Below are 21,567 nucleotides of genomic sequence, written 5' to 3' on the forward strand. Positions count from 1 at the left end.
CCTTCTGTTCCACACCTGGGCAAGCTAGGAGGAAAGCCAGATGTTACCTCTTTGGCACTGGTGGAAAGATCAAACCATGCAAACACTGCACCATTTAAGGGAATCCTCACCCTAGCCCCACTTTCTAACCACCATAGAACCCCAAGTCAGGCACCCTTTTCTGTTCTCTCAGACATTTTCAGACCTTCTCAGGAGCCTGCCCTGCTCTCTCTAGAAAACCTCATTATGTGAGTAATAAATCTCTTTATACCCTTTTGGCATGTGTGTGGCATCACAGTGACGTACTGATTGATTGATTGATTCAGCTGCTATTTATTGAGCACCTATCATGCGCCAGGCACATTCGAGGTGAACAAGAGAATGGGGAAGAGATGGTGAACAAGGCAGACAGATCCCTGCACTCTTTCTAGTCAGGCACTCAGACAATAAGGCAGTCAAACAGAGATGTATTTCAGGACATGGTTAGTGATGTGAAGACAAGTACACATGGGGAATGGTGAGGAGGGAAGTCTATTCTAGATAGGATGGCTAGGAAAGCATTCTTTTTTTTTTTTTTTTTTGCGGTACGCGGGGCTCTCACTGTTGTGGCCTCTCCCGTTGCGGAGCACAGGCTCCAGACGCGCAGGCCCAGCGGCCATGGCTCACGGGCCCAGCCGCTCCGCGGCATGTGGGATCTTCCCGGACCGGGGCACGAACCCACGTCCCCTGCATCGGCAGGCGGACTCTCAACCACTGCGCCACCAGGGAAGCCCTAGGAAAGCATTCTTTGAGGAGATGATATTTGAACAAAGCTCTGAGCAAAATGAGGAAGCTGGTCATCAAAAGATCAGGGGAAAACATTCCAGGCAGAGAGAGAAAAGGCCAAAGCAGAAACCCTGCAGATGGAATAAGATGGGTGTGTTTGAAGACACGCAAGAAGTAGGGAGAGGGGGCAGGGGTAGTTGTTGAGGTCAGAGCCTTAGGCAGAGAAAGATCATGTAGGGCCTTGCAGGCCATGGTGAGAAGCTTAAATTCTGCTGTAAGTTTGGTGGAAAAACACCAGAGGGCTTTGAACAGAGAAGAATTGTGCTGTTTATGTTTTCAAAAGAACACTCTGTCTGCTGTATTAAGAGTAGACTGCAGGGGCCGAGAGGAAGCAAGGCATCTAGTTAGAGGTGGTTATATGACGAAGACAGAAATCTGCACAGACGGTCCCTGACTTAAGATGATTTGACTTACAATTTTTTGACTTTATGATGGTATGAAAGCCATACACATTCAGTAGAAACTGTACTTCCAATTTTGAATTTTGATCTTTTTCCCGGGCTGGCCATATGCTCTTGTGTGATGCTGGGCAGCCGCAGCGAACCAGCCCCCAGTCAGCCCCAGATCACGAGGGCAAACAACCGATACACTTACAACGATCCTGCACCCAGACAACCATTCTGTTTTTCACTTTCAATACAGTATTCAATTAAATTACAGAAGATATTCAACACTTTATTATAAAATAGGATTTGAGTTAGATGAATAAGTGTTCTGAGCACATTAAAGGTAAGCTAGGCTACTTATGATATTTGGGAGGTTAGGTATATTAAATGCACTTCAACTTATGATGGATTTATTGGGAGGTAACCCCATCGTAAGTTGAGGAACACCTGTATTGGAAAGGTAGAGGTGACTGCCTATAAAAGAAGGATGATGTTATTGGCCGAATGGGATGCTTGTTTGGACTTGGGTCTTTCCACTCATACTTTGCCGACAGTAGATGCTCAATAAATGCTGATGAACTGTCCACATAAAATACTGTACCTGTGCTGCTATAGAAAGCAAATCCACCGGATGCACCGAATTCCTCGATGAAGAACTGAGAAAGCGAAATATGCTCGTCAGTATTCAGGGACTTGTTTCCATGTTTCCAGTACAGCATTAGATCCTCCTCATTGTAGGCATCTAAGACAAGAAAATAACATTCTTTTTATTGGAGTAAGCTCTTGTAAGTTCCATGAGGTCTATGACCATGTTTTATACAGTTCTGTATCCCTGGGGTCTGGTCCAATGTCATGGCTCTGAAATATACGTTTGCCAATAGACTGATAATATCCACATCTTCAAAAAGAAAAAAAAAACCTCCAAAACTTAGACCCCGATTACTGGCATAGTGTGGCAGCTTTTTCTGTGCCCACGTGACGCATTAAAACTCTCCTAATAGCTGTTTCCATGTCTGTGTGTACTGTGATGTCACAGCACCGCCTTTCCCTCACAGGTCTGATGCCAAGTCTTTAGGCCCCTTTAGTTTTGTAGCTCTATTGGATGAAATTCCAGAGTGAGCTGGGCTTGCACAGTATTTTCTTCTATAATCAAATACTATTAAGAGAGTTTCTAATGGATTTGGGGAGGAGCATCTACGTAGGAGACATCCATTGAGATTCCCAGCATTTTACCCACATTATGGAAAACTGCAGTCAGCTTTTAAGATATCAGGTCAAAAATAGCTGGTGGGTCAAAGTAATTGACAGGGAGCTGGCTCAGATGCCCTCTGACAGGGCTTTGATTAGGAGGTTTAAGTCTAGAGCTGGGTTTTTCCAGGGAAACAAAGCATACTTAATGGAAGACTGGGATTTATACGGGAACATAAATGGCAGAGCTTTCTAAATCTGCCAGTCTCTGTTAATAGCATTAGCAAGAATACAACTTTTTAGGGAGCTATTCCTTTAAAATCATTGTGGAAACTGCAGAATATGTAGTTATCAAAGCATTTTTTCCCTTGAATCTTCTATCTTCTCATTTGAGAGACAATTTGCCATCATGATTCTTACTAAAAAACCAACCAACCAACCAGCTGTTTTGGACAAATATATTTATCAAGATGTTTACATGCTTGTTAAGAGTACGCTTATTTATATGCAAGTAGGTGATGGTGTGTTCAGACCACACATACTCCATAGGGAAGTAAGACTTACAGCTTTCCCGTTCAAGGGAAAAATTTTGAGTGTCAAGTGGAAACCTGCTGAAATCCATAAAGCACATTGCTGTAACAGTTATCCTATAGCAAGAATGAGAAAAAGAAAACTGCAGATCATTTAACCACATGGTCAAATAAGCAATGCAGCATTGAAGCTCTCTGACACTTTTGAGTGCCTTTCAAGACTAATGCAAAACAGGTGTTACCATCTTCTTTCCAAGTAACCCATAAGGAAGCAAACCCAGGAAGGTAGGTGATTTGCGTAAGACACAGTTAACGAGTGAATTCCTGCCCTAATAATTGCTTCTGATCTCACCATTTCCTGCTCAGCTTCCTCTATATTTTCTGGGTGTTTTCAGAAAAACACACTTCAAAGTGAGAAGACTTTTAAATAGATTTAAATACTTTCTGCTTTCTGGAAGATGCAAACTTAAATAGTTTCCAGTAATAAAGAGCTGGAATGGTGGTAATAAAAACCTATGAGTAAAGGTTTCTTTCACAAAGCAAGTTTACCTGAGGAAATTATCTTTCCAGGAGTGAGGGGAAAGCCTGGAGCATTTTCAGTTATAGATCTACGTGCTATTAAGCATGTAATTCAGGTGCTATCAAGTGAAAGGCTTGCATACTGATGAGGACTGCTTTTTCAAATTTTATGTCCTTTTAGCTTTTCCTGGCTTCAGGCAGAGGCTGTTGAACTTTGGTACCCGCAATAGCAGATCGGAGGTTCCTTAAAAGGCCCCTGAGCAAGTCTGCAAAAAACAAAGGCAACAGCTGGTCCTACCGATGGTGTATCCAAGTTAATCAGAGGAGTAGAACCATTTTATCTGCCGGGGGTTGAATTCTACTGTCAATAGTCATGCAGCCAAATGCCAAGCCAGGGAGATGTCTGGATAACTTTGTGTCACAAAACATATTCATTTTGGCATCTTCCTTGTACTTTAAAGCTGGAAAGGACTTCTGAAATCTTTGAGTCTACTTCCTTCAGAGTACATACGAATAAATTAAAAACCAAGGAGATTAGGCAGGCACTATTAAAGAAAAAACTATGCATGATACTTGTTAAAGAATGGGAAGGCAGACTCTATTTAGGAGGGCTACTATAATTTTTTTTTTAATGAGTAACAAAGATTGGGCTCAACTCCAAATATAATGAGTGGGAATTTATAGTGAAGGAAGAGGGAGTGGGGTGGAGGTGCGGAGGTCAGTGGATGAACAATTACCAAGAGGAAACATCAGGGCTTGGGGGATTCTGGCTAAATGGACCTAACAGGATTCTTGCTGAAGGGGGGCCAGGGTGATCAGATATCAGCTGGGGGTTAGGGGGTGGATGAGGAACCTCATCAGATATGGAGGGTGATCAGATATTGAGAATGGGGGAGCAGGGCCTAGGTGAGAAGACAGTTCAGAGGAGACTGAGTAGAATTTGGTCAAAGAGAGAATCTTTGTCAGTAGACGGTGTCAGAACCAAGCCTGAAACCAGGTGACTGGCTGGGCTTCAGCTGGCTCTGCTGTCAGCTGAAATAGCTGTGCAGACAACAGTTTTGAGTCCTTCTGTGTTGGGGGATCTCCAAGACCAAGCTCAGGTTCAATGTTTCACTAGAAGGATTCACAGAACTCATCAAAGCTGTTATACTAACAGTTAATGGTTCATAGCAATGAAAGGATACCAGTTAAAATCAGCAATGAAATAAGATGCATAGGGTAGGTTCCAGGAGAGACCAGGAGCAAGTTTCCAGCTGTCCTGTTCTAGTGGAGGTATATGGACAGTGCTTACTTCTCCTAGCGATGATGTGTGACAACATGCACGGACAATTGCCAACCAGGGAAGCTACATAAGCTTTGGAGTCCAAAGTATATATTAACTGAAGGTTGGTCACATAGTTATGGCTGACCTTAGTTTTAGCTCCTCCAGAGATCAAGTTGATACCGTGTGGCTCAAGGCCTCCGGGTAAACAAAGACATACTTATCAGGCAGGATATTCCAAGGGCTTGTAGGTTATTTCCCAGGAACCAGGCAAGAGCTAAATCTTTCTTTGGAATGTGCAGGGTAAGGATAATCCCCCGAGTTAATTCTCCAGTGGATATCACCTCATCAAAATAATTAATTTAAATCAGTTGATTCCTTGGCCAGAGCTGCCAATCGGCTTCTGATTCCTAGGAACGCTTGATTCCGGTACTTATTAGAGTCCTATGTTACTTCTGATTTAAAAGTCCTATGGAAAGTAGTATTTTCCTTTAATTTCATTTTTTTTAAAAAAAAAGCATATGAAACGTCTGGTAATAGCACTTTTGTACTAAAGTGAGCAAGGTGTTTTTAATGAACAAAAAGAATCTGTATTGGTTTCTTATTTCCATTGTAACAAATTACCATAAACTTGGTGGCTTAAAACGACAGAAATGTATTCTCTCACAGTTCTGGAGGCCAGAAGTCTGAAGTTAGTATCACTGGACTGAAATCAAGGTGTTAGAAAGGCCCTGCTCCCTCCAGAGGCTCTAGGGGGGAAATTCATTCCTTGCTTCTCACAGCTCCTGGTAGCTGCCAGCATTCTGGGGCTGGTGGTTGCATCACTCCAATCTCTGTCTTCATGGTCACACTGCTTTCTACTCTTCCATGTATGTCAAATCCTTCCTCTGCCTTTCTCTTACAAGGATACGGATGATTGCATTTAGGATCCATCCAGATAATCCAGAATAATTCCCCTATCTCAAGACCCTTTATTTAATCACATCTGCATAGATCCTTTTTTTTTTCCATATAAAATAACCTTCACAGGTTCCGGGGATTAGGGCATGGATAATTTTGGGAAGCTAATTTTTTTGGTTTTTTTCAGTTTACTACTGAATCCTTCTGGGATTTCTAAGACATAAAAAAAATGAATTGCTTGGATTTACCAAACATTTTTAGGATTACCTATGGTAAGCCACTCAGTAAGCACAGGACTCAGGCTTAAAAACATATGGTATATTAAAGATGGAGGGATATTATAGCATAGTGTCAGAACAAATGTTTTAAATTAAAAAATTTTTTTCATTTTCAAAATTTTTTAAATGAAGAAACTAGGGGTAACTTGGATGATGACTATATATTCCTGTGAAAAATGAAGGAGATAGTTAACAAAATTATTTAGTTGATCCAAGATTCCAAGACTGCTTGCTGGGGTGCAGGGTGGGGTGGAGTTGGTGAGGAGGAAAAGTAGTTTTGTATACTTATAAAATTGTGGGCCAGATTCTTAAGGATTTCCATAATTCAGCTCCACTCTGTCCAACCTTATTTCCTATCATTCTCCAATACATGCCCAGAGTGGGTACAGTTAGACTAGGAAACCATTCTTTAAAACCTGGAAGTTAGAACCAGGAAAAATCACATCTTCTGCTTGTGTCCCAAGCTCCAGCATTACTAAATACAGCAATATTGGGAGTTTAGCCTAAAGTGAGACCCATCATCTTTGGTGTAGATGGTGTGGTATAAGGAAGCCAAAGGCAGTAGACAGCCCTCCTTACCTGACGCTGAAGAGGACATTTCCATCAGGGTGTACACACAGCATGATGTTCTCCACAGTTGTATCATGGATGAAGGATCTCTTCGAACGGACAAAAAAGATATCAGGCACCCAAATCTTTTTGATTCATCTGTGATCAAAAGTCATGCTTTTGTTGGTTTTGCTGGGAAAGGCAAGTCTTTCATCTTTCCAGTAATGCCTGAGATAAAAAGTCATTGTAAAGTCCTAGGTAGAGAGAAAAAGAGACAAGTCAAGGTCAGTAGGAATATGGTTCAGGGTGACCAATCAATACTATTAGTCTCGATTGGTTTCCATGGGTGTTAGTGACCTGTCCGTGAATAGCTTATATTTTCAGGTAGATTTAGAATGAAGCTACTGAGCTTCAGTCACAGAGCCTCTCCCTCACCTGGACTCTGGTGAATGTGGAGAGTTTCTGAAAACCATCAAGTATTCAAGTTGGTGAAGGGAAACAGGTTATAACTGGGAAGCATTTCTACCTAAGCACTCTGGTAAATCACCTAAAGAGATCTCAGAAGAAAGGAACCTGAAACTCCATGGTCTGGTATTTTATTTTGATTTTTTTCTCATTATAAATAAATATTCACTTTTGTGATTGATTTTGTATCCATACATTTATATTGTTTTAAAGAAGCCCTCCCCAAGTTAAAAAAACTACAGTCCCACAAAAACCTGGACACAGCCTTTATTGGAGCTGTTAGTGGAAAGCATGTTTTCAGAGGTTCTGAAAAAGCGACAATGATCTCCCTCTTCTTGAGAGACAGAAAGAATGCCAGGAGATGGTGGTGCTGGAATTTTAGTGTGCAAAAGAATCACCTGTGAATTCATTAGAATGGCACATTCCCCAGAAGCTAGTTCCCAGAGATTCTGATCCAGTATGGCTCAGGTATTTGAATTGTTAATGTGTATTCCAGTTGTAAGGAGGTAAGGATGAGGGGGAAAAGCTATATTAACATTATGTTAGCAGAAAAAAAAAAATGGTTAGTCAATAATTTTAGTTTTATTTGGCTCTCAGATACGACATTAAATATTTTGTTTGAACAGAAATTCTCCTATCTTCGTCCAAGTCATTGGGTGTGGGCAACGACAACGTGTTTTACATTTCCCAAATGCTTACTTCACACTATCATTTATTGCCCAACAACACTCCTATTTTTCTTGAAATAACACGTATAATAGAACTTTGACATTTATTACACAGGCAAAGAACAAATCTCAGTAAACCACAAATAAGTCATCAAGCAATGATGAGCTCATTTGTTTTTCTTAGGATCAGAATAGAGGTACATTGTATTATTGCTCTGCGTTAATCTGGGAGCATCAGCCCTGTGTAATTTTGGATTACAGTGAGGGTGAATAAATAGAATGGTTCATTCATTACTGTAACACTACTCCACAGGGAATCCTGTGGGTTACTGCATGGATTGCTTTAATGAGCATATATTTGGTTTTAGATGCTCAGTCTGATCAGAAGGGCACTGGGCAAATACTGAGCCTATGAAGTCAAATGGCAGACATTGGTATATACATGTCAGTTGTACATCAGCGTCACCACTAGTTGGCACTATCATGAGAAGCGGGCTGAACAGCCTGTTTTGAGGAGAGCAGGACAAAACTAAAAGGGATCGAAAGCGAATTCAGGGTGGGACAAGGGAGCATGGGAAAATGATAAATGAGAAGCAAAAGAAGCCAACACTGGAGGTCATTGATGATTTTTTCAAATTAGGCATGGAGAATGCAGACCAGTTTTTGCTGATACTGAGTACTAAGGCTGAACTTATTCAGGAGAAAAGGATGAGGTCCAGTTTTGGGGGCTGTGGGGTAGACACAACGAGATTTTTAGATGCAGACTGGATCATTCAGGTATCACTTAGAGATTATGCCAGGAGAGGCGAAATGAGAGCCTGCTTCTGGAGCACAACAGGCTCAAGAAAATGTCACTAAAAGCCACTTTTGGTAAGGGAAAAGCCAACGCTTTCTAATCAAGGCATTTTTGAATAGTGGGTACTAGTGGTGCTATTCCCTCTGGGAGTAGGGTGCTTAAAATGAAGGAAGTTTCATTTAAGGTTTGATATTGAACTGAAATAAATATTAAATTAGATAATGACAAGGACTAGAAGGACATTAACTGAAGACTGAAACCAGATGTTGGGCCATAGAAGATCTTGTTTAGACTTTTCTGGAATTTTTATGTGTCCTGTAATTTTCATTTAGTTAGCATTTGGATGGCAATGACTAGTTGAAGGAATCACTATAAATAAAAATATTAATTAAGTTTACATATGAAAAGATTATTTGCTCTTTCAATTTTAAGTGATTTATATTTTCTAGGTCCTGCTTCCTTAAGAGATCCCTACTTGATGGTTTTCAGAAACTCTTTCTCTTTCATTCTCTTCTTTTTTTAAAAAAATTATCTTTGTGGTAATTGCATACTAAAAATAATACGTAGAATCTAAATTTCAATACTTAATTCTATGAAAAACACTATATATAAGCCACAGTTCATATATCAAAAATACTTTTATTCCAAAAAATATCTCAAAGCAACTTTCGAAAATTTCACAAGAACACACATGTAAAAGATTCCAGAAAAGGGAATAAAATGCAAGGATTAACATACATGAAATGACCAGATTAGATAAACAACAAACTAAATCTTTCCAGATGGAAAACGGAGTTTGAAACTAATTCATATCTTCTCTATTCATGGAGGGGGTATTCCCTGGTTTTATTTTTATCACCCTCTAGCCCCCTGCAAAAACCAAGCCTCCATATTCAAAGTAGAAAATGAAAGACAATAAGCGTTTGGCTAAGAGTTGCAACTTCAGATGTCTCCCTGGATCAGGACCTGGCAGGAAACACCAATGAACGAAGCAGGATGAACCTAAGAGGAAAGCCAGGCATGGGTTCCAGAGCAAACTGGAGGGCACAGGCCCTACCTAACGGCATTCACAAACTGTCTAAAACTTGGGGGGAGGTAGGAACAAATCCAAAACTGAAACCACAACCAAAACCAAAACATGTTCAAAGCTGCATCCTACCAGTGAGTACCTGTTAGGGCCCTTGTCATTAATAGTTGCACCTAGTGTAATGTTGATAGGAAACAAAAGAAAGACAAGTACAGGAGATGATGGAAAAGACAACACAACTGAAGAGAACAAAATTAGATGGAAAGAGTGATTCAAATATAAGAATATACATCACTTAGGTAAGAACAAGGAAATGGACATTGAAAATTTGAAACTATAACGCACTTTTTATTTGGCATAGAAAAATATACTAAAATGGGCTACACAAAGCTCTGAGACATTAACAAATTAACAGAATAGTAGTAGGTAAAAAGGAATTACATCAATAATGTATATGTTTGTGCAAGTAAATATTATTCTTAAAGTACCTGAAAAAAGCTTAAAATTACTTAAATGAAACACAATTCTGGTAATTATGTAGACTCGGTAGTTCTAAAGTGGGAGTAGAGAAAATGAAATGGAAAAATTATGGTAGGGGATATTAAAACATAAATATAGCTAAAATGGTAAAACTGGGTTAGGGGGAATGGGGAAGAGGAGACAAAAAAGCAAAGCATATAAAATGGCAAAGGAAACAGGAAAAGGCTAAAAGGAAAATGATAATAATCAATCAGTTTAAAGTTTTAAGTGATGGTGGTTTGCAAGTACTACTCCATAAAAATGACAAATATTTCAGTGCAAAAATAAAATAAGGGCAGTCTCTTCTGGATTTCTAGAAACTCTAAGGGAATGGACAAACTTTTCTTAATTTAAATTTTTAGTCCTATGAGTTTAAAAAATCCTTTGTTCTCTGCTATTGTTTTTCTACAGATAAGCAAAGTTAGTATGAACTGAAAAATCTGGAAGCATTCTATCAACCCAGATTCAGGTGTTTATCATTTTGTGGGTAAGGACTCATGGTTGTGACTTCATATTTCACATATATTATGATCACCCTTTCTTCTTGTGCAATTGTTTCTGGTTCATGTCACATAGCTAAATATATCATGTCCTTCAGTGCTCCACCACTGTAAAGCCATTAGAAGGAAAAGAGAAGAGGAGGAAAGGAATGAGAATTTTAATCAGAGGTAGAAAGTGGTGGATAGAAGAGAGTAAAGCAACTTCACCTTTATTAAGCAAAGTAGGAAAAATAAGTAACATACATAATTAAGATGATTTATTAAAACACCAGTGATTTTGACACTATTGAGACTCTATCCTTTCAGAAAAAGTATCTCATAGAGAAACTTACCATGTTAATCTCTGAAATGCTGTCAATGCTTTCAACCTGGACATCTATAACCCACAGGCACTGGAGATCCTTCAGAAAGAAGAATGGGTAATATAACGAGGAATCAGGATTATTTTGGAAACATTTAAAGTGGAGAGAGATCAATGTTGCAAATGAATTATTTTTCAAGTTTTAACAATAAATCTCTCCATTGTCTATTGATATATTATTACACATTCAGGGAGTGGATGTAGTCATGGAGTTCATGACTTTGGTAAATATGGGAGCCTTTCCTCCCTTGCCAAAAATTCAGCCTTTTTCACTTGGGCAGTGCATGGCAGGCTAGAGGAACACACTGCTAGTACAGTGCTACACAGGGATGCTGCACGTTCAGAAATGTCGCTACCCAGACCATCAGTAACCACAACCTGCATTTGGGATAAAGCAACATCCTTTGAAATGTGTGGCTGAGAGTATTCTGAAAGTCAGAATTGGAGCAACTTCAGACAGACAGGTGCTGAGACTGGTGTGCCGTTGGGTCTCACAGAATCAGGCTCATGCACCCAGAGAACAGACTGAGACCAAGACATTTCCTTGTTACACCTTACAGAGGGTTTCATCTGTTCCTGTGTGAGGGGATGCTGATGTTAATAACTTCATTATTTAGTATTGTGTATGAAATTTGATGTATATATATGTTCAAATAGTTTGTATATTTATACATATAGTCTTCGTATGTTTTCTTTCCATGGTGACCAATTCTCAAACTTTATAGTCCCGAGTTAAAAAATGCTTTCAACTGTTGTTGAAAAAACAGAAATCTTGCCTAGATGGATCCCAGGTGGCTGTTTCAGTCAAGATTCTGGGATTTAGAAGGGACTGGCCAGAAAAACTTCCTTCCTTATTGTCTGGATGTGCTACATGTGACATATATGTGCATATAATTTAATAAGGCACCTAATTATTGTGTTTTAAATGCACACTATAAAACAAGATATGCCTCACCAGTCCCTGTGCACCCTCTATGACCCCCCTGCCCCATTAATTGGCTGATGTTACCTTCACTTTATCGACCCAGATTCCCTCTTCTATTCCATAAGTCTAAACCCTCAATATCCTTCTTTACTTACAAGGGTATCAGCTGGCCAGGCACTGGGCCTGTCACTAGAATATATTTCTGTTTCAGGCTTTAGGAATACCTTACTTGCACCTTAACCACCAACTACTTCCTGTCATTGGACCAATTACTTCCTGTAATGTTAATAATGACAATTCTATTAAAATTTTGTTTAATGATAATTATGATTAAGCATTAACTTGGGAACAGCTCAGTATTATTCCTTTATCAGCTTTAACTCTGGTGCTTTTATTTTGTTTGGTTGTCTTTTTTCTTTAATTGGTAGCGCTATCAAAATAAAAAAATCATGGAAAGATCTCATCCCTGCCCCTATCTGCCCTTTCAGGATGAGTAAATATTCCCATTAACTCCAATACTCCAAGGGACTGAAGGGATTGGACAGGTCTTGGACAGGGAGCAGAATGTCCTGGAGAAAATTCTGGCATTAGAGTCCAGACCAGAGTTTGAATCCAGCTCCATGACTCACGTGTGATCTCGGGTCAGTAACATCTCTAAGCTTAGTGTCCTCAGCTATAAGATCCAGTAGTAGTACTCACCTTGGAGACTTACTGAAAGACTAGAAATAAAATATACAGTAAACTTAATTGATACTCAGTAAATAGCACAGAATAAATGTTACTCTTACTGCAATTCAGCAAAAATGTGAAACTGTTCCTAGGACTGCAAACCACAATTCCCAATCTTACACTCAAACATTTAGACAATCAGTCCACTCTTCACTAAAAAATGATCCAGTGTTTCTTACAGAGAGCTTATTTTAGGATAAAACCTGAACACAACTTGGATTCAAGATCTCATGACTTGTAAGTAGGACCTATTTACTGATGACTATCTCTGCAATCCAGGAACAGTCTTATAAAGCCACCATACAAGGACATTCATGCCACCAGTGGACAAGCACTGGGCCCTCGGGGTTGTTTGAAGGCTGGACTGACAGTGGGGTAATAGTATGGCTTGTCTCTTAGGAATGGGTTCCTGGAAACATCTTAGATTTCTTCTTTCTTCCCTCTCATTTTTTCTATTCTTGTGGGGATCTTCCATCTCAAAGGAAAGTGTTTGTCTTCAGATGCTGTCTAACCTCATTTTTGTCTCCTTTGCATTTGATGCCCAAGTGTACTTTCTCCTGGGTCTAGGCCTCTGTACTCTGGTTTGACATTCTGAGGACAGAGTGGAGGGTGAAGGCGTGTAAAGGCAAGATGCAGAATCATAGAATTTTGGAGCTGGATAAAAGCTCCAAAGATCATTCTTTTTGTAAAACAGGAGCTGAGTCCCGGAGAAAAAGTGGCAATAAAGCAAAAACAAACCAAACCAAAACAAAAAAACATGAAATTTGTAGCCACATAAACCCGAGTTAAAATTAAATGTCTGGGGCTTCCCTGGTGGTGCAGTGGTTGAGAGTCTGCCTGCTGATGCAGGGGACACGGGTTCGTGCCCCGGTCCGGGAAGATCCCACATGCCGCGGATCGGCTGGGCCCGTGAGCCATGGCCACTGAGCCTGTGCATCCGGAGCCTGTACTCCGCAACGGGAGGGGCCACAACAGTGAGAGGCCCGCGTACCACACACACACACACACACACACACACACACACACAAAATTAAACGTCCGTAAATCCTTAACTCCTCTAAGCCTCAGTTTGCTCATCTGTAAAATAGGGGAAATAAGTATATGGTATGTGCCTAATTGGGTTGCTGTGAAACAAAATGAAAAAATGCATGTTAAGTCCTTAGCCTAACCTAACATTCAAATGTCTTAACCAACTTATTCAGTATCTATTTGATGTGTAATACATAGAACACGAAATATAACACTTTCATAAATACTCTTATTAATTCTCTGTGTAAAGCATTTGGAATATAGTAAAAATTAAATGACTATTAACTATTACAGTTAGGTGTTGATTTCCCAGGATCACTAACTAGGTAGTGGCATAGATGTTTATACTGCTTTATATATATATATATAAAGCTAGATCATCAATCTGGTTTTATGCATGCTGGAATAAAGAGAGCTAAATGAAAGTTATTCATCTTATTTGTGAGGTGCATTTAAAATACTTTATATATTATCTAATGTTATTATTATAGCCACTTCATTAGTTAGCTGGGTAGAATCAATCTTAACCCCATTTGATATGAGGGAACTCATGCTCAGCAAGGTTGAAGAGCTTGCCTGCAACCTAGAGCTGTTTAATGCAGGAATATAGCCAGGTCCCTCTGGCTCCCAATCTGGTCCTCCTGTGTGAAAGCAAAGACTACACAAGCGGCTTTTAGAGCTTTAGCTTTTGTTTTGACTCAGTAGTCAGTATCTAGATGCTGAATTGTTTTCGCTTTAAAGAAACAAAGAAATCATCAACTATAAAACTAAAACCAAAAAATCCCTTAGTTATGGGAGATGTAAAGGGTAGGGAAAGTGTAAATAAAGAAAATGAGCTGCAATTTATAACCCAAGTTAAACAAAAAGCTCCCTTAAATATGTATCCTCCTTTTTCCACATAATGAGTCAATTAATCTTCTAATGCTTTATAAAAGACACTGCAGTAGCAGCTGGTTTTACTGTTAAGGCTAATTAGGAAAACATTAAGGCAAGAGAAGTGCTGAAGTTACATTTAGCTCAAGAGGAAAGAAGTATGTGTGTGTGTTTGTGTTATGGACAAGTATAAAGAAAGAGAAAATAAATTTAAGCCTGTCTTTTATATCCTGCAGACTGATTTTCCCAGGAAGGCAGGCTTGAGAGAACAGAGAAGGGGTCACCTGTATAAAAAGCGGTTCTGACCAAGACAAGAGAAGGTTAAGGATTATATTTCACAGGGCTACCAGACTGACATTTCTGACTGAATTTATGGATTTTTCTGCCTGAACTGACTGAACACACAAGCCATTTGGATACCATTTAGCCCCAGTCCATGATTGTCAGAAAAATTTCTTAATCGTGGGATGATTTGCCACCTGCCACTAAATAGTACATTTAAATTGCATTTTTAATGACCCCACAAAGTAGCCTGAGGAAAAAAAATGTTTTAAAAATTCTTAACATGTATCCCTGACAGATCAAGAGAAGTGGAATTTTAAGATCAGTTTTATGTTTTTCTGAGGGATGAGGATGATATATAGGAGGGAGAATGGAGGCATAAATGCTTTAAGATAAAAGTAGAGGGTCGGCTCTTGGTAATCTATGACAGTGCTTGTCAAATTGTAAAGTGTATTCAAATCACCTGGAGATCTTGTTAAAATGCAGATTTTGATTCAGAAAGCCTGGGGTGAGGCCTGATCTTCTGCATTTCTAACTAACTCCCAGGTGGTTCTGCAGCTGGTCCTTGGACCACTTTGAGCTACAAAGTGTAGCGTGCTTGTTTCAAGGTCCAAATTCAAGGACGGTAATTTTTCTCTTAATCTTTCTGGCTTTCAATGGTCTAAAATAGGCCCATAAAACCCGTTCCTCTAGGATAGTAGTTCATTTAATTGAGGAACCTAACCTGACAGGAATTAGGGCAGCTTTTTGAATCGGTGTTGAAGAGAGTACATCATTTTGAACTGCTAACCGCTACTCGGGAGAGGCCCATTCCAAGCCATTCCTGTGCGTCTGGAGCCCCCTAATGGCTCAAAGGACCCATAGCCCGGCAAGTTTAACTTTGTAAGATTTTCCCCAACTAAACCATGAGAGGGAAAAGATTTTAGAAACTCTTTATAGAATCATAGAGACCAAGGTTCAGAATACCCGAGTAAGAGTTGTAGAGTATATTCTCCAAACTTTGGGCAAAACTTTGGGGGAAATAAACGGTCTGTTGGGAATGGTAGTTAGATTTCGGGCATCTTTTGGAGAATTGTCATCCTTAATGACACATCTGAGAAGTAGTGATGTAAGACAACAACAACAAAAAACCAAAACCAAAAAAAAACCAAAAGAAGATTAAAAAAATAGACCTATAAGTAAAAAAAAAAAAAAAAAAAAAAAACAGAAACGCACACATCTTTAAACCTGATTGATTTTGAGGCTTCTAAAAATCTTAAATTAGGTTCAATAAGTGTGAGAAATGCTCTGGAAAACAAACAAATTCTACTCACCATGAGTTAATCCGATGCTGATAATCTAATTCAGTAGTTATCAAATGTGATCTCAGATCAGCATCACCAAGGAATTTATAAGACGTGACAATTGGTGACCCCACTCAAATCTACTCAATCGAAACCTCTGTGGGTGAGGCCCCGTAACCTGGCTGTTAAGGAGCCCCCAGGTGACTCTGATGCTTGCTAAAGTTTGCATCACTAACCTAATGAAATCAAAACCATACCCTTAGAACTGCGACCCAATGGATTCCAGGAAATGAGGACAAAAACCAAACAACCCTCAACATAACAGCTACCTGATGTACTTTTAAATTTTCCCTGTTAACAAATGAGTTTTCTAGGGTACCTACACACCTGTTGTGCTTCCCTTTGTCATAACCACAACATGATGAGTATCAAGTTCTCCTCACCCCACGCTGAGTACTTGAAGCATTGGTTATTTATCGAAAAGCGGTACCTGTTCTACTGCTGGGGGATCCTGCCTCCTCACCACCACGCTCACTTCTCTCACCTCCATAGCTCTAGCATGAAAAGTTGAGTGGGAGGTGGGAGAGGTGTGGGAGACCTTAGGTCAATGACAGGAGAGTCAGGATGGATTTAGCAGTAAGACGGAGAGTTCAGTTTACCTTGTGGATTTTACCACATCCTGTGCATCTCTGGGAAACTTGGTACCCTCAGTGATACAACTACATGCACAGTAAACAATCCGATGGGAGGAAAGGCTTTCTTACAAGTGTATCCTTCTAATGTGGTTTGCTTCTGTTCTCATCAGCCATTGCATCTTGGTTCCACCACTTACTGCTTTTTTCATGGCCTTGAGAAAATTTCTTGACTTCTCTAAGCCCCAGTTTCCACACTGGAATATTAGGGATCATGATAACGCCTACTTCATAGGGTCACTGTGAGCGTGGAACGAGACAGTGCATTAAAGGGCTTAGCACAGTGCATTAAAGGGCATTCCAACATTTTGATCACTTTTTGTTGCTAGGAGTAAATAAAGGAAAAATCCTCAGCAGAGGTGGTTCGAGGGAAGCCGTGGCGTTTGGCAGACTAGTTCTTCAACAAAAGCCAGGCACTGCAGCTCATAAGAATGTTCAACAAGACTTTATGAATATTATCATATAACCCAACTTAACAAATTTTAATTAAAACAATATGTTGCTGTATGGGCAAGGTATATACATTCACTATTTTTGAACACACACTATTTATTAAACACACTATTTATGACAATGTATATAGAAAAAAATGAGTCTTTTTGGTTAATTTAAAATGCATAAATTATCAACTGTTCTTATTCAAGAGAAGATCATTGTAAAAGGTTTTTTGTTTTTTTTAAATTGGTGGTCTTGTGTTTTGGTCTTAATTCCTTCAAATTTTCAACTCAATTTTTTGACAGTGCAATGGACTGTGACACAAGAGTTTTGTAAAGATAGTACTCACCTCCAAATCCAGGTCTCACTGCAGAATTCTGGTCCTCTATATGGAGAAGTTGCTTATACCTCAGGGGCCACACTTTGGCACTGTCATCGTTCCTCATTCTAGTTTCTTGTTTGCTGTACCTCCAAGGGAGAAAAATGCTTCTGAGATACATATGCTTCTGGATATTTTGATTTAGGTTAGCTTTCTGTGTGCAGCATGATATGCTCTAAAATACACACATAAAAGCTCATTTTCTCAGTTCATATTACATATAGCCAAAGATCTGCCAGCATTTACTGTTTAGTATCCAAGGGTGGGGCAGGTAAGCAAATCTTGGAGCACCTTAGATGATAAACTGAGTTTGGATGTGATCCTGACAGGCAATGTTTCTCAGAATGTGGGTTATAGTAGGAAAACCTGGTTACTAGCACCTGGGTGGAGGTGATCAAGATTCAGATCCATGGACCCCAACCCAGATCAACTAAACCAGAACCAGAGGAAACAGGACCTAGGCATCTGCATTCAATGTGCTACCTAAGTGATTCTTAGAGTCACTGAAGTTAAACTACCTCTTGCACTAAGACAGTAAAAAAAAAAAAACATGAAAAATTGTAGACTGATGAAAATAGTGTTTTACAAAGACAGAATGTGCAAAAATTATGGGTGCTGGTTGAGATTAGAGGAAGTACCCCTATGGCAGGTTCTGGAACCTGAGAGAAGGCGATGGGCATGGATGGAGAGGAATCCCAGGGAAAACTGGATGATCTGACAGCTGATTGGACCTAAGGTCAGGTCCAGCTGTGAAGCAGGTGCAGCCTATTTTCATCTGCAGTTTTCTAGGGCAAAGGCAAAGTGTGTGGCCTCTCCCGCGTGTGTGGAGTCCTGATCTGGGAGTGAAGCCCGTTCATCCCTGGGTCTTTGAACTCTGGCAAGTTACTGGGCCTCCCTGACTCATTTCCTGTGCTGTGACACATACCTCCCAGACGTATTCTAAGTGTGGCGGCAGAATATCTGTGGAAGCGCACACAGCTCCTCTGTATGTGACATGCTGCTGTCTCCTCATCCCCAGTGCCCGAGACCTAGTTCACTGCCTCTTCCAGAAGAACGTTCCTGTCACCATCACCGTCATCACTGTCAGCAGCAGCAATAACACAAGACACTGAGGGGTCTTCTAGGTGAATTCTAGTTACTCTGAATTCCTGACTGACTTTTGCATTGATACATGTCTTCTTCAGGAAACACACGTAAAATTTTAACATAAGACTCATGGACGCAATTTCCTAACTCAATAAAGTGACTTTGATTGTAGGAATTTCACATCCTGAAGCGGCTCGTTTAAGAAATATGTCCAGGCTTATGGGCACCTCAGATCATCTAGTATGGTCTTTAAATAGAGAAGTTTCTGGCTGAAACCCTCAGAGATTTATGTATGTATTTTTGCCATTAATAGAAATGGCGAAGTTGGAGGAACAAATCTGTTTTGAGTAGAAGACAAATGAGTTTGATTTTAAACATAAGTCATTTTATCCTATGAATAATTGAACACATAGAACTATTTCTTCCAAGGATCTCTTAACTAGAAAACTTCTTTCAGGGAGCTAGGATGAACCATTTATTGAAAAAGTAATAGCAGCTAACTTTTATTAAATGCCTACTGTGTTCAAGGCCCCCTACCAGATGTTTTGTAAATACTATCTTTGGGGTGCATCTGAATCACCAGGTTTGCTGGGTCCCATGCCCAGAGGTTCTGATTCCACAGTTTTAGGGTATGAGAATTTGCATTTATAACAATTTCTCTGGAGAACTACTGGTCTGGAAAATAGCAGACATTTTATAAAAGCTAGCTAGTTGTTATTATTTTATGAAAAGTGGCATGTAACCTTGGGTGGAAATTCATGGAAATTTGTGAACTTCTTCAGTAATATACACAACAAAACGGCAATCTCTAATACTCCTTTCAAAAGCATAACCCTCCATGAGATTGGTAGGGATAAATCTTAATTAAGAATCACCAGAACAATGAACATGCAGCCTGCTATGAAAGGCACTCTTGGCAGTACCTGAAATCACACACACCTTTTTTTACCTGAGGGCTCTTCTGATGTACAGTGAGATGTCCCATCTTTATTTATTTTTGACTTTATTTATACATCTACTTCTCAAAATATTTATACATCTACTTCTCAAAGAGGTTTATGTGGCTTAGATACCCTCTAAAAGAATTTTGAAAACCTCACACATATTTAAGTAGACACCTACAATTTTTTCATCATAAAAGTTAAAATTACTTAAATATTGATAATAATTGAAAATAAAACATATTCCTCCTTTTAATGTATCCAATGAACCTAAAATACCCACTTTATGCATTTTAAAATACATGAATAAACTCCTCTTTAAAAACCAGAAGTTTTATCTCATTCCTTGTTTTCTTGGAATTTGTATTTTATTTTATCTCCATTTTATTTGAAAGTTCATTCGGGTTTTTCCGTAAGATGTTACGGAAAAAGCCGAATGAACTTTTTGGCCAATCCAATATTTCCTTCATTGAATTTTATCACCCCATCATACTTCTTTGCAAGAATATATGTATACACATTGAAATCATCTTTTTTAGCCTCTGTGACTATTGCAAATGGAGCAAAACATAATGCATATAAATGTTGATAAGTACTTATTAAAATTATGAATTAAATTTTATAGGAAAAGTATTTCTTAATAAAGTGATGGTACATTTTCCCTATTTTGTGTATCTGTATTGGGATATTACTTATTGCACTTGTTATTTTTTGTCTTTCTGATAAAGCCTTTCTAATAGGTATGAGGTGATATCTCATTGTAGTTTTGATTTACATTTCCTGATCCTACTTTTCACTTCTATAGATGAAAATATTGAAAAACTTTGTTGATATATATGTAAGTACATGGAATTGCAAGAAATTTTGTTTCAGGAATGTAACTTAATTATTTAAATTCCTTCTTATTTTCCAAAATTCACGTTGTGGTCTATCACCAATTATTTCTAATGATTTGTAACCTGACAAATTAATTAGGTTATTACTTCAATATTGATGAACACAAAAAAAAAGAAAAGAAAAGAAAAAAGAAAATCACGCAGTTTGGAAAAGGATGTGTTATTTAAACTAAAGTCATCCATTACCTCAACAACGATATCTGTAAAGGCTTCTTTGTACCTGGGAGGTTTTATACACTGGTGTAATACACATAGTTAAGATTCAGGAACAGGGAGAGGCATGCCTTTATCTTGCCAAATGGGACAGAGCAATCATTAAAGGGAGGCTACAGAGGAGACTGCAGGCAAGTTTTCAGGAGGATCCGTTTTAGGAAAGAGGTCAGGGGAAGTCAGAGATCCAGAAATAATTATTTTAAAACTATCCATGCCCACGTGCCCCTCTGATAGCTTGCATGTACCCTAAGGGGAACATTATACTCTAGGAGTATAAGTGCCCTATTTGAAGACCTCTGGCTTATTAAAAAAAAGACATATATAGAAAGGTCAATAAAATGAAGACTGAAATAGAACAAAGGCAAGAAAAGTAAATATGCTTAATAAGGGGATTAATTTATGACAGAGAATCAGATTTAGCTCGGAGCTTTCTGGCCTGATTCCATATATGTATAATTTTAAGTCCCTTTGTCTTCTGCCCTCTTCCCTTTCCTAGAAAAAATGATTTTGTTTTTAGTAGTTACTGAAAGAAATCTTTTGGATGACTTCTGTCTGAGGAGAGGGTCTTCTAGAAGGCTAGGTGCCAATGGGATAGAACAAAGAAATCTCAACTCATGGAAGAGTCTTGCATCATTACAGCATTCTTAATCTTTATAGCATTCTTAATCATTACAGCATTTGTATTCTTTCCCCACAAAGAAAGACTATGAACATTGTTTGAGAAACAACAGGTAAGGCTCGGTAATAGTTATCATTTTTCTTTTTGAGTTAGAAACTTTTTCTTTCTGGATGAAACAAAGGAACCATATTTTTATGTTCCCCCTTCTTGTCAGTATCAGAAACTTCACTATAATTTTGTCACTAAGAAAGTGTGGGTTCAGGGGGAAGGAAGGGCTGGATTTTGAGTGGTTTCAGGGGAATAAAGGGGTCTTTGAGGAGGATATACTAGGCAGAGAATTAAAAAGTACCAGAACTGCTTGAGGAAAAGCAAATACATCCAACTCATTCTAATACATTGGTGTTTAGTCAGTGGAAAGACAACAACTCATTTTA

At 39.0% G+C, this 21,567-nt stretch overlaps 1 protein-coding gene across 1 annotated transcript in view; it reads right to left on the reverse strand.

Moving 5' to 3' along the window:
- The window catches only part of GABRR3 (gamma-aminobutyric acid type A receptor subunit rho3), a 62,600-nt gene that overhangs the window by 14,135 nt on the left and 26,898 nt on the right, over window positions 1-21,567 (reverse strand). The window contains 6 exon segments of the mRNA XM_070045372.1: window positions 1,792-1,932; window positions 2,943-3,025; window positions 6,446-6,669; window positions 10,723-10,770; window positions 10,772-10,791; window positions 17,349-17,461. Coding sequence (XP_069901473.1) covers window positions 1,792-1,932; window positions 2,943-3,025; window positions 6,446-6,669; window positions 10,723-10,770; window positions 10,772-10,791; window positions 17,349-17,461 — 629 coding nt within the window.

This window comes from Globicephala melas, chromosome 4, assembly GCF_963455315.2.
Source record: "Globicephala melas chromosome 4, mGloMel1.2, whole genome shotgun sequence".
NCBI lineage: Eukaryota > Metazoa > Chordata > Mammalia > Artiodactyla > Delphinidae > Globicephala > Globicephala melas.